The sequence below is a fragment of the Lepidochelys kempii genome, chromosome 15 (genome assembly GCF_965140265.1).
Source record: "Lepidochelys kempii isolate rLepKem1 chromosome 15, rLepKem1.hap2, whole genome shotgun sequence".
NCBI lineage: Eukaryota > Metazoa > Chordata > Testudines > Cheloniidae > Lepidochelys > Lepidochelys kempii.
The window spans coordinates 28,359,337-28,372,883 of NC_133270.1; the positions used below are offsets into that span (position 1 = coordinate 28,359,337).

General features: G+C 46.5%; 1 protein-coding gene across 15 annotated transcripts in view; it reads left to right on the forward strand.

The window, feature by feature from the left end:
- Positions 1-7,319, forward strand: part of RPH3A (rabphilin 3A) — a 109,620-nt gene extending 102,301 nt beyond the window's left edge. For all 15 annotated transcript variants that reach the window (XM_073312415.1, XM_073312418.1, XM_073312421.1 and 12 more), the window contains one exon: positions 82-7,319. In XM_073312415.1, the coding sequence (XP_073168516.1) occupies positions 82-212 (131 nt within the window). In that variant the 3' untranslated portion in view covers positions 213-7,319. The remainder of the gene's footprint in view (positions 1-81) is intronic.
- The last annotated feature ends 6,228 nt before the right edge of the window (positions 7,320-13,547 follow it).

Sequence of the window (13,547 nt, forward strand, 5' to 3'; positions counted from 1 at the left end):
CAGAAAAAAGTGGCACCACGGAAATGGGTAATTGGAACCCTGGTGTCTTCTTTGACTATCCTGCCTGCTTCTTTCCTCCAGGTGGATGTCAGCTGGGCATCACCGCCAAGGGGGAGCGTTTGAAACACTGGTACGAGTGTCTGAAGAATAAGGATAAGAAAATTGAACGCTGGCACACTTTACAAAACGAGAGCCACGTTGCAAGTGATTAAGGTCCCCAGCACCAGTCTCTCTGAAATACACGTCCTCTGCCAAGTCACAGTGGATTCCCGATGTCTGTCTTCCGAAGCCAATGCTACATGCCTTGCCTACACCTCTTTGGATCCCAGGCATGTTACGCTGCCCTGTCTCCTTGACGCCAGCATCCTCTGTTTGCCATTCTCATCCCAAAGAGCAACCTGGATTTTGTGTGTTCAAATCCATTTCTGACTAGTGCATCATTCTGATGTATGATTTTGTCAAGCAATAGCCACACACTGCGGATTTTCATTTGTCTTCATTTCTCACCAGTCTAACCTGCATCATAATATTGCTTCCTAGTCTGTTTGCTGAAGATATTTGTTCTTGAGGAGGTGTTTCACTTGGGTGCTCATTGTTCTGTCCTCATTAACCCAAGTGTGTTTATTTTTCTCTCTGCATGTCTCTTTCCACTCCTCTCATTTTCTCTTCGCCAGCTGAAATACTTTTAGCATCAGTTCGGTCTATTGGGATGCACAGTCCTTGAGCCTACCATATTATTATTGCTTTCAGGATGTGGTGGGGGAGCAGTTTGAAAGTTGGTATCACAGCATCGGACAGCTCAGTTAATTTGATATCAACACCTAGGTTGCAATAAGCAAAAGGCTGTTTGTTCTGCATTGGGTTTGGTTATAAACATAACTTAGTAACTGCATTTCCACTGATACAATCCGGAGAGTACTAGGTATTTGGCTTCTTTTCCAGAGGGAACATTTTTGCAGTGTATGGAGCTAGCAAACGGGGTGGTAAATACTTTTGAGATTTCACAGCAAGGACACTGAGTATTATGGCATTTAAATAAGTAACTGGAAATAGAGAGGTTTCAGAGTAACAGCCGTGTTAGTCTGTATTCGCAAAAAGAAAAGGAGTACTTGTGGCACCTTAGAGACTAACCAATTTATTAGAGCATAAGCTTTCGTGAGCTACAGCTCACTTCCTCAGATGCATATTTCCTCAGATGGAAATAGAGAGCCACCTTCTGCATGGTCATTTTGGAAACACCAGATCTGAGTTTTGGTTTGTTTCTGACACAATTGATTTTGGAACTAGGAACCCGCACATGCTCTTACTATAGGAATCCTTCCTTGTCTTAGACTTGCAACCACCTCCCATTCCAGTGAGGATGGCTACATAACCTAGCAAATAGATGTATTTGGGGGCTGAATTTGTTACGCTCTCTTGAGCCAGTATTTTTTGTTTCATAATAATTTCATAAATGTTCATTTTACCACCTGCAGATGCGAAAACATTTCCTAAGGAGTTGATGTGTTTATTTGTTTTCCTTTTAAAATCCAATACTTAACGAAATTATCTGGGACAGTTAGTGGTCTTCCAACTTCAATTTTCTGGTGGGTTTCCTTTTATTATTGCACAAAAGAAACATTTGCTTCAATCTGTGCTTAATTTATTGTTTGTGGGTGTTTTATTTCATATCAACAAAAGGAGGGCCGACAAGCTCTTGAATTGATTTTGATCTTTTTGATACCAGTCTGATCCAGCTGCTGTTTTTTACAACCTTCAAGCATAGCAATGTCAAGATTAGTACAGTAAGTACTCCTGGGCTATATGGTCGCTCAGCGACAAACTTAGGACGCAAACCAAAACCTAAAGACCTAGGTTCAGGCTGTCACCCCATGACTCCTTTGCAGGCTGCTGCTGTCTCTGCTCTGGTGTGGTATTGTGTGGTGTGTTCTGAATGGAGTTGTCCCTCAGAGTCCATAAGTTTTTTATTCTGATGAGTTATTTGCTTACTCTTGGCTTTTTTCAGTGGAAATTAATAGTACTAGTCATTTGCTATGAACATCTTTATAAAGCTTTAACTTCACAGACAGAGGGGAAAATCCAACCCTCTATCCTGCATGAAGGTTTCAATGGGCCGTCACCGTACTGTATTCCCGTGATGTGCTTTTATACAGAAGAAACTATAGGCTAGTAATTCCCCTGCCTGGAGTCCTCAGCTTTCTTTAGCTGCTGTTTCTTTTGGAGCCTTGAGACCGTGGGGGCAGTCCCTGCAAGTGAAGGAAGTGCATTGCTCAACTGAATAACCCCACTCTTGCCACATCACCAGATCGTGGGCCCTGCGCATGTCTTCTGAGCTGCTGTTCTAGTTTGTGGATTGTTTCTTGTCCTCTTGTGCAGTGTGATTTGTTTATATGCTCGTAGAACATAGGGGTATAGCGTTACAGGGAGTGTTGGCTCCTGTAATCATTTAAATGTCAATGGGATAGAATTGAGATGAGTACTCTTGCTCTCTCTCTCTCCAAGGGGAATAAAGCTCAATATTGTTTGCATTGTTCTGATGAAAACCAACAAAGGCTTTCTGCTCCCTCAGACCACCCGTCCACACAATGCTGCAGGGTGCTGTCGCTTTGGGACAAATCACTGCAGCTCACAGCAGTGGGCTGTTGCACCATCAATTTGATAAGGGATCACATCCAGACCTGGTGCATGTCCCCTTCCTTCTTTCGACGGGCAGCTGGCAGTGCTAATGTTTATGGTCCCTTCTTGGGTTCTCCTTCCCGCTCTGACTGCCCCTTCTTCCCCAGCTGTGATTTCAGAGGGCCAGTCTTTTCTCTGCCTTGCAGAGTGGGTGGGTCCGTGCGGTGGGCATTTTATTTTTCATTCAGGTCAATCCAGAGCGTTGGAGTTGGGCCCACGGTGTAAATGTCACAGCCTGACCTTTCCCAAGGCCGGGGGACTCAGAGCTGGGTTTTCGGCTAAGGAACCTGCATGTCTATTCAGCCCTTCTTTCCTTTTCGAGACGGTAGTGCCCCCTGCCCCCTGAGGTAACTGGTGTACTGAACAGGGCATACAGGCCGGGCCCAGCCCCTCCGAGCTGAATCCACCGGGACACTTGTGTTCGGGAGAATCCACTGAAATGTATAGGAGCCCCGCTAACTTCCTTTCCTCAGATTTCTCTCTGGCAACGCACCGAAGGAGACTACGCCATTCCCAATGCAAATGAACCCTCTCCTCTTCTCAATCAAATCTCCTTCACAAGAGCTGCCACTCACGTCAAGGGGGAGCCATGCCCACGCCCAGACCTTGGGGCTTATCAGTGTCCTTTGATGTCAATGGAAAGACTCCCAGTGATCTCACTGGGTATTGGATCGGCTGTCCCTATGTATTTGGTAACTACCCTGTGGAAGTTCCTGGGTGCCACATTCTCTGTCTGTGCTGGGCTCTGTCAGTTCCTGGCTGTAGTGCAGAAGTTCCCTTTGTCCACTGTAAAAACAAACTACGGGTCATAATGCAATGAGAGAGCAGCCTTCCAGCGGTGCGGCTTCCTGGCAGAATGTATAGCCAGGTTGTTTCAGGCAAGTTTCTCTCTCTCTCTCTCTCTCTTTCTCTCTCTCTCTCTTTTTTTTTTTGCTGTGGGTAATCACCTTAACCAGGGTCTGCAAGATATAGCAAAACGCAAGGGATAGCGTCTTGTTCCAGAGCATCTTCTAGGCAGTCCTTATGGGCTCTTTCTTCATTCTGGAGAACTTGGTTTTCAGGGCTTCTTGTTGAAGTCCCAGCTCTGTTGCCTGGAAACTTGTGCCTTGAGCCAGAGACCACTCAAACCACCTGCAAAGGTTCCTTCTGGACAAGGGACCCAGCTTCTTGGAGACACCTGCATCAGCCCCTTGAGGGGGGGAAGCCCTCCTGAACTTGGTAATGGAAGAACCTGACCTTACTCTAGAGTTTACGGTTAAGTAGCTGGACTGTTTTACTATGACCAAAATGTCTCAGGCTGGAACAGGGCAAGTTTGAAGCCTCCTTTGGGAGTAGACAGACTTCCACAGGAAATTGCCCTACGGTCATTGAAGCTCATGCTTGATGCCAGGGTGGCCAGTAAAAGGCAAGACCACAGCGTAGAGAAGATTTGCAAGGCAGCATAGGGAAATACTCCATCTTTTCCCAGATTGGACACTTTTTGCAGATGCACTTCTGATTGTACAATCCAAATGACTGGGGAATATGATCACATTTCTATCAGCTTCTTCTGCTTGACCAAGCAATGATGATTATTCAGGGCCTGTCCGCTCTAGTTTGAAGGGATGGAGACAAGGGAATTTATTTCTGTATTGGTACATTTATTTTCGGCATCTTAGATCCAATGCCCCACACTGAGACACCCTTCCTAATTTACTTCAGAGCAATTTGGCCTGTGGATGGATGGGGCGTTCAGTGTTTTTTAAATGCAGTACAGTAATCTCCCCATCCTCTTCCTTTCCATGGGTTAGACTCTCTCTTTGGTGTGCATCTTTATTGTTGCTTTCTCACCTCCTTTTAGAACACATGAGTGGGGTTCAGAAGTCAAAGCTGCTTTAAGGACAGAGGAATCCAGTAAGGCAGCTCCTGGTCCTCAGTGAAGTCTGGGTTGTGAACGGCCGTTCGTTGCAAGTAGCTGGAATACCTGGCAATTCCAAGCTGCTGCCGCTGTGATGCAGAATAGAAACACTCAAGTCTGAGAGCCTCTCTCAGCCATTGGGACCAGTTAAAAGCAGAGGCCCTGTTCTTTGCTGTCCTCATTTACACCAGTGCTAAGAGGGCATAAAACACTAGTGTGTTTGTACCTGCTGCCTAGGCATTTTGCACTAGTGTGAATGCCAAGACACAGTACAAGGTAACGGAGACCCAGGCCTAGGACATGAGTAATTGCTCTGGGATGCTACAACGGATTTAGAAATGTGCGAGATCTCAGAAATCATCTAAAATAGTTAACTCCAGCTCTCTTAAAAGCACGTTTTGCAGAGGAGCTCTTGAGATCAGAGTTCCTGCCGCAGCCCTGAAACATTTCTCTGCAAATGGTCACCTAGTTCCCATCGAGATGTATTTATTTTTCTCTATATTTGGGTAAAGAAATTCTGCCCAGTTTTTCTAGGCCCTGTGTCAGGAAAGCACTGAAGCACTTTCTTAAATCCACTGTGTTCAGCTTTAAGCGTGTGTTTAAAATTAGGCACATGCTTAGGAACTTTCCTGAATGAGACCCTAGTGCCCTCCCTAAAATTTGTTTGTTTAAAACCAGCTCTGATGTTGTGTGTCCCACTGAGGAAGTTTTGTATCTCCCTGAGGCTTAAGCACCTGTTTCCATACGCAAGGTCAGCTTATCTGGCCATTCAGAATAGCTGATCCTTGAAGCCAGTGGCAATTGCATCACACAGGGTCATGGCCACAGATTCTCCAGTCCCTATTTCTTTATGGCCAGCTCTGGCTGCATTGTCTCCGTTGCTAGAATAGTCTTTTTTATATTAGGGTGATTGGAGCAGTTCACTGTACTCACTTGTGGTCTCGCTCACCCATTATGCACATCTAGCTTAATTTCTTTGCAATTCGAGTTCAGTACTTCTGTGCCTGTCTGCAGTGTTGCTGCTAAGTAACCTGAAGAAGTTCTCTTTATCCCCTGCTATCTGTACATCTATGCTTTTCAGGCTCGAATGTTTTTTTTTTAATTAAGGACATATTTCTGTTTCATGTCCTTGGTTCCTAGCCTCATTACCTTGCATTTCTCAGCACAGAATTCCATAAAGCGCTAACCCCTCTCTGCCCCTAGACAACTGAAGTCAAGTGAGATGTTATTGCCTTTGTCCTTTAGACCGACAGCTGCTGCTTTTGGCTCTGCCTTGCTAACTTTTGTATCACCGGCAAATGTTATCATCTCATTATCCTCTGCAAGGCTGTTCTCTTAGGCCAATGAGACGTAAAGTGAACAAAACTGATGCAAACCCTCGTATTGATCCTTTTAACTTCCCCTGGCCAGTGAAGACCGCTCCTTCCTTCCATCCCATATTTTTTCCACGCCTGAATGTCTTCTGTATTTTATATCCATTTATTTCTTCACTCAAGGAACTCAGAGGGATATTCACAAGAGCAGTGAGGTGCTCACTGAAAGTTTAATGGGGGTTGAGTGCTTTGAAAATGTCCCTCCGTCCTTCCTTCCTTGTGTTGCACGTCTCAATTATGTACAAAGTCCAAATAAATTATGTCCATAGTAGCTGATCTACACTGAGAATCCAAACTAAAATTGTCAATTCTACCTGTTTTGCTTTTCTGGTCTATTTCTGCCTTCCCTCCCCCATTTTCAGTACCTTTCTGAGTGGTAAATTTGAGCATACACGTCTAAAGTGCCCTCAGTCTTTTCTTCAATCTAAATGCCTTTTTTGCCAAATCTATCATTCCCTCCCTATTTTCCAGAGGTTTTGTATAAATTTGCCCTTTTATGTTAAGTATGTAAAAAGTGGTTTGCAAACAAGGCTTAATTTTCAAACTTGAATGCTTACTGTGGGGCATTAATGTGAGTACTTAACTTGTCATGGGCATTGAAATAATCTGCATTAGACTCTGCCAATTCAAGCATTCAAGTGTGGAACTGACCACCTTCGATGCTGAGTGGGGAAATTGGGCTCACAGTATTTATAGGTCTAGCAGTGTCCTATGCTGTAATGTTCTATTATAGAATTGAGATCATAATTTAGATAATCCTGATGTGTCAAGGAGCAAAGTTTGAATGGAGATGTTAATTCCTGGGGACCCCTCCCCACAAAAAATCGTCTAAGCAATTCCTTTAAAAGATAAATGGCAGTAAAGCCTTCTTTGTGTGTATACATATAGACACACAGAACAATTAAACAAAGATTGACTTTACCTGGCAACTTCTTACCATCACCTCTCTTAACATTCCCAACTTGGTCTGCTTTAGTTTTGAAGAAGTTATATTCAAGTCATATACTTGTTCAAAACATTTTCCATTGCTGATACCACTTTCTGAGTATTGCGTAAGTCACATTCAATGTCTCCATTTCTCACCCGTTTCTGATTTTTATGTTGGCGATTTGTGACCTGACCTAGTTTTTGCCTTTGTAAATAAAGCATGCACACATGGCTTAGGAATGGGGCAGGAGCCTTGTCTAATGATGTTTGCGTTCTAACTAGCATGCAGTGATTTTACAGCAAAATGTCAGTTTACCAATAATGAAAGAGAAATGTAATACAGAAACTAGAAATACTCTCCAGTCTTCCGCTGCATGCAGGTACAAACATCTTCTCTCTTCGTGTGATATCTAATAAAGTAAGACTATTGGAAAAAACCCAGACAAGCTTCTTGGTTTTAATTTTACTTCAACAAGCTCACTGAAGGAGATTAACTTCAGTAGGACAACCAAATGGGCCGACTCCTGAGCTGGTGTACGTCAGCATGGCTTCCCTGATCACAATAGATTTACACCCGCTGTGGATGTTCCGCTTCACTGTGAGTTTAGGAACAGCGCGTGTGTCTCAGGAATGGGTGTATACCATATTGTGTTAGTGTGGGCTGACTTTCGTGGATGATACGGCTTCAAATCCTAGGAACACTGTGGAATCGGCTTTTAGTCAGATAATGAAAAACCCAATATGGATTGAATGGTGAATATGGATTGAATGGTGAGGTCACCTCACTTCCATTGCTGGTAGGGATTATTATTCACTAGTATTCCAGCAACCAAAATGGATGATAGAGTTTAAGGCCAGAAGAGACCCCACGTCATACAGTCTGACCTCCTGTATGACGCAGACCATCAACACCACCTAGCACCTGCACACCAAACCCAACAACTGGAATTAGACCAAAGAATTACAGCCCACAGGAGACTAGACTATTATCAGGGACCGAGGTGCAGAATTGCCCAAGGCCACCATCATGGCAGGGAATTGATTTAAGTGAGAGACACCCAGATAATCCTGGCATGAGACCCAAATCCACACACTGCAGAGGAAGATGAAACTCCCCAAGGTCTCTGCCATCTGACCTGGGGAGAAATTTCTTCTCACCCCCCACATATGGGAAAGATATTTGTGAATCTGATTGTAGCATGAGTGATTTGTCACCTGCAACGTCATACGGCACATCTGCTGCTGGGTACTCTCCTAGCTAAAGCGTTCCAGTCCCTTAGGCCACAGTCAAACATTGAAGCATGTGTTTAACTCCCATTGACGTCCTCCATCCAGACACAGCCCCGTGTAACTTAGGTTGCATCTACCCTGCAGCTGGGAGGCGATTCCCAGTTCAGGTAGATGTACCTGCAGTAGGTCTGCTCGAGCTAGCACCGAAATAACAGTGTGGGAACTGCACTGCTAGCCACCCGAGCACGTACCCAGGGTGGCAGGTGAGGTGGTGTTCACGTGACTAGCTGGAGCAGCTGCCCGTGCCACCGGAGCCGTGCTCGGCATTTAGTGTGAACCTCGCACTAAGCTGGCAGACGTACATCTGCCCGAGCTGTAAATGACACCCTCCGGTGGCTGTGTAGACGTACCTACAAATGAGCAGCTGCACACTATGAATACTGAACAGCAGAGTTTGTGGAGACCTGATCTGAAAATGGTCACCTGCAAATTAGTCATAGACCCATTGAACTGTCAGACCAGGAGGGAGTTTAAGGGATCTAGGTGGTGAGGCAGAATTCGCGGAATGCTTACGAGTACCCGGCTGCAACTGACTTGACTGGGATTGGTCTGCAAGCCAAAAAGAATCTAATAGTCTTCTGTCCAAAATTCAACCCACTCCAACCCCTGCAATGTTCAGTGGCCCTTTGCCTGGTTCTGTAAGGCCCTGTGCTTAGGGTGGGACATTATGGGTATTATAATTCTTGTCATTGCTCGTACTATAGAATATTTTAGGATCCAAACACATTCCAGTGCAATTAGCTTCCTTCACAATACCACGCATGCATTATGCACGAAGTATAGGAGGCTCAAAGTCAGCAGGACTTTGTTATGCTGACAAGGAATTTACTTTTTGATGTAAAAGACTGACTGGTTTATATCTCCTGAAATGCTATTCAGATTGAAAGCATCATTTAAAATATATGCAGAGCTGTTAGCAATGAATTCAGCTAAGCGAGGATCTGTTGCTATTTTATTCAGTATTCAGAAGTCAGAATGCTTACTGCGTGCAGTCTTTGTGTGCCTGACTGCACTGAAATTCACATTCCTTGTTTGTTTGCCTCCTCTTTGCCATGCATCCCTTTTGCGGCTGGTGGCAGTAATTGAATAGTGAGCTATATGTTTAAAATGAGTCTCAAGTTCTTTGAGCCTCAGAACAGCTTCACAGCTGACGCTGGTTATAGTCTGAAAAAAAAATTACCATGCATAATCCGATTTCAGCTCGGGGAAAGAAGCCTTCATTAGACAGGGGAATAGGTGACCATCCCAGCTTGCTCTTTTGTTTAAAAGTGCTATTATTTAGGTAGGCACAGAAGACCCTCCTTGGAAGACTAACTTAGGTAGGGCATGGGACACAGGATAAAGCCCAAGAACCAACCTTGACCACTGATTCCTTTATCTCTTCCAAGCTTGGCTTAGTTGCCCAAGAAGAATAAGGCTATGTTCTAGAAGGGATGGAATGATACTTTAAAAATCAGCATTTCATGATACTAAATAGATTTTTAACTTGCCCCTGCCAATAATAGTCATTGTTCATGGCTGCCAAAGCAGATCCTTTAGTTCCCAACCAGCCACCCTGCTGAATTATGTAGAAGCCCCAAAACCTTTGCATAAAATGTAAGAAAAGCAGATCCCGGTCTTTAGTAGAAGAGATTCAGTGGGAGGTTGGAAAGTGTTTCAGCATCAGAGATGGCTGGAAACAGGCCAAAATCTCCTTGGGATCTGGTGCCTATTTCCTTCAACCTGGGGGTCAGAAACCCTGAGTGGAGAGCGAGAGAGGTCTTTGATCTCTGATGTAAATATTGGTTCAGAACAAAACAGAATTCCTCAACTCCACAACTGATGGTAGGGAAAAGCCCTGCCCCGGCTATGGAGCAACAATCAAAGAGACCTGAAACTAATCAAGCCCTTGCACAGGTCCCTGTGAGCCAGATTTAGAGCTACGTAACCCTTCTCCTGCTCCGCCCTACATGATAAAAGTTCCCTTATGGCTTAGATGATGCTCCAGTGAATCACGGCCACCAAACCCTTTTCTATTCTCATGTCCCTCCTGGGAAACGCCAGCATCTGGATCGCCTGCTTTAGCTGTCAGCTCCGCTGCTGCTGTGAGCCTGTTCTCATTAGCAGGGAGCTGAGCTGCACCTGGGCTGTGCTGGGGCAGCTCCCCTTCCCGCTGACGGCAGTGCCATCTGCTGGCATCAGACAGCATCAGGAAGCACTGGCTGGTACAACTCCACCAAGTGCGCCTGTCTGCTGTAGCTCTGAAAGCTGCAATCTGCAGGAACGGCTGATTTGAGGAATATGGTTTCAATGGTCCAAATTAGTAGCTTAAACCACAAAAGGTGAGTTAAAAAAACCCAACAAAATCCAGTGGCTGGACTTGCGTTCCTAGCAGTTGTTTTGTGAGTCATTGCGTCCTGTGAATAAGAAAAAAGACCAAGGTCCTGACCAGTCATGCTCAGTGAAAGCTCAGAGGGTGTTCTTAGCAAGAACAGTTTGCATTAATGCTGCTACCCTGATCAAAGCCTCATACAGGTAGTTACATGCTGCATACCTAATCAGTGGTTTCCCGAGGCTGCTGTGTCCTACACTTTCTACCCAGGCATGAATTATGGCAACTCTTGCAATGCCGGTTGTGAGGTGGGGAACTATTATTAGCTTCTTTCTACAGAGGGGGAACTGAGGCCCACAGAGAGAAACAACCTGCCCAGGTCTGTCCCAGAAAGCCAGAGCCAGGATAAATCCTGACTCCCAGGACCTTCTGTCACCTCTTTGCGGCTTGGGTAACCTTACGTTTGAAAAGGGGCTGGCTCTCCCGTCCTCCTGGATTCCCTGCAACCTTCCTGCCTTGCTCCTGAGGGCAGAGTGGTGGAGAGTGGGGAGCAGGCCTCCTGCACTGACGTTGTACCAGCCCCTGCATCCTAGAGACCCAGGGTGACCAGAAAGTGACCTTTCTCGTAAGGCTTTGGGACAGCACTCAGGAAGCCAGCCTCATGCTCTGTAACAACCTGGGGCAGCTGATTCTCCCAGCTGTGCTGCGGCTCCCAGGAAGGCCAGCCAATGGCCATTAACTTTATTAGCATTCATTACAGACATTTTGCAGGGGGCCCATGACTGTAACACCTGAGCATCTCGAACGTGATTTAGAGTATGGGTATGTCTTCACAGGAGCTGGAAGGCATAATTTCCAGCTGGTGTAGATAGACCCAGGCCAGCTCAAAGGTTAGCTGGAAATTACACCAGGGTAAACATATCTTAAGACACAAATCACTTCCCTTCTCGAAGGAGCTACCATTGGAAGACGGTATCCCCGTAACCTCTGAATCTCTGCCCCATGGGTCAAATCAATTTCTACTGATTTCAGAGGAGTTTGAGTTTGGTCTTATGACTAAGGACCAGAAGACAAAAAGCACGCTGTCAGCGGATGAGAGAGGAAGGCAAACCCAGCAGCCTCCTCCATTCGGTTTTTGATTGGCCTTGGCAGCTTTGTCCTTGTATTGCTTGATCTCTTGCCTTTTGTTAGCTGGGTCTCAAGGAGGGGAAAGGAAACACGCTGCAGAAATGATCGTGCCAGCATTAACGCCAGAGGTCTCTCTGCGGAATGGCTTTAAGGAAGTTGTGTGGAACCAGCCTTGAGCTAAGCTGAGTTCAGCGGGAGCTGAGGGCACCCAGCACCTTTCAGAGTTGGGCCCTTTAATTGCAGAGTCTCTTTGTCGGCCCCTGAAATGCAGCCACCTCTGGGGTGGGATAACTGACAGTAACTGTCTAGGGCAGGTAGGATGAAAGAATAACCTTTCTGACTGAAACTCTAAGAGCCCAGATACCACAGAGAGGGATGTGGTATAAGAACCGCACTAGGATGAAGTTAGGCACAATACAGTTGTCGAACTTGGAATTTGGCCTGGATATTGCAGTGACACCAGCTGATTCTTGTACAACATGCCCTCTGGCCATGAAGAGCAGAAAGAGTCAGGACCCTGGTTTTCCATCTAATGTGAAAGCTGAGTTTTAAGAGCAGGTTGGACAAACACTTGTCAGGGATGGGCTAGATAATACTTAGTCCTGCCTTGAGTGCAGGGGACTGGACTAGATGACCTCTCAAGGTCCCTTCCAGTTCTATGATTCTCCCCATCTTACAGCTGGGGAAACTGAGGCATGGAGAAGGGCCATAACTTGCCCAAGGTCACCTAACATGCTAGTGGCAGACGCCATCATGCAAGTGCCCCACACCACACTGCCCCAAGGAGTCAGACCCCTGCCCTGGAGGCTCCTCCTGGGACTGGGTGGGGAATTCCTTTAACTTCCCCTAGCCTGATTGTTCCTCCAACCCAGCTGATGTGGCTTTTCCCCTTCCTCCCATGAGGAAGCATTACTGAGCCTATGGATTGGGGGCTTGGGAGGTTTCCGGGGCAGGAGTCGTCTTGGCAACATTCTGGGATGCTCATCCCCCTCTCAGCTCTGAGGGGGAGAATACTTTGGAGAGAGGAAGTGTTACACTTCTGAGGGCGAAAATAATAATTCTCACCAGCAGAGGGCACTGCCCACCAAGGCAACAGCTGCATCTCAACAGACTGAGAGAACAGGATCCATCCAGCAGCCTGTGGCAGAGGAGGGACGAGAACCCAGGCGTCCTGGCCTATAGGCCCAGTCTAGCCACTAGACAACACCCCCCTCCCTCAACCACTCAGAGCGCTGCAATCCGTGACCCCCATTTCAGGTACCCTGTGTCCGAAGCGTTTTGGACTTTCCTATGGAGCAAATCCACCCCTCTCTGCAAACTGGGGGCCAGTCCCACTGGCTGGGGTCAGGGGTTAGGTGTGTACATAGAGCTGGGCTCCCTCTGCCCCTGGGCAGGCAGCTATTGGGGACATGGCAGAGTTGGGCTGGTGGGGCAGGATGGGCAAGTGCCGAACGGTGCACAGTGACCACGGAGTTAATTCTGTTGAAAGTGGCACCCCAGGCTTGGGTAGGATTCCAAGCTGCATGGGCCAGCCCTGCACCCAGGGAGCATGGTGCATTGTTTGCTTTCTCTGCAGACAGACACGGCCCCGGGGATGATGGGGACACATGACTATTTCAATAAATGAAGAGCTTTCTTTCCCCAGATGTCCACTCCCATATTGGGGGTGCCTGGCTTTTCCATCAGCCTGCACTGGGGTTTCACTTGGAAGACTCCTGGGGCGGGCTTTGCTTAGCCAGGGAGAGTCACATTGCGTTTGGTTCTAAAATGGGCTTTTCGGCTTCCAAGGGCAAAGCTCTTTCTAGCAGCTGAGACCAGGGAGGCGTTTGGCCCAGCATGTCTGTCTGTTATCTATGCTAGTTATGCACGACCTTGCTGCTGGGAAATTTTAGAAATGTTCCTGAACTTGCCCGACTCTAGAGTACAGGACATAATGGGTGGAAAA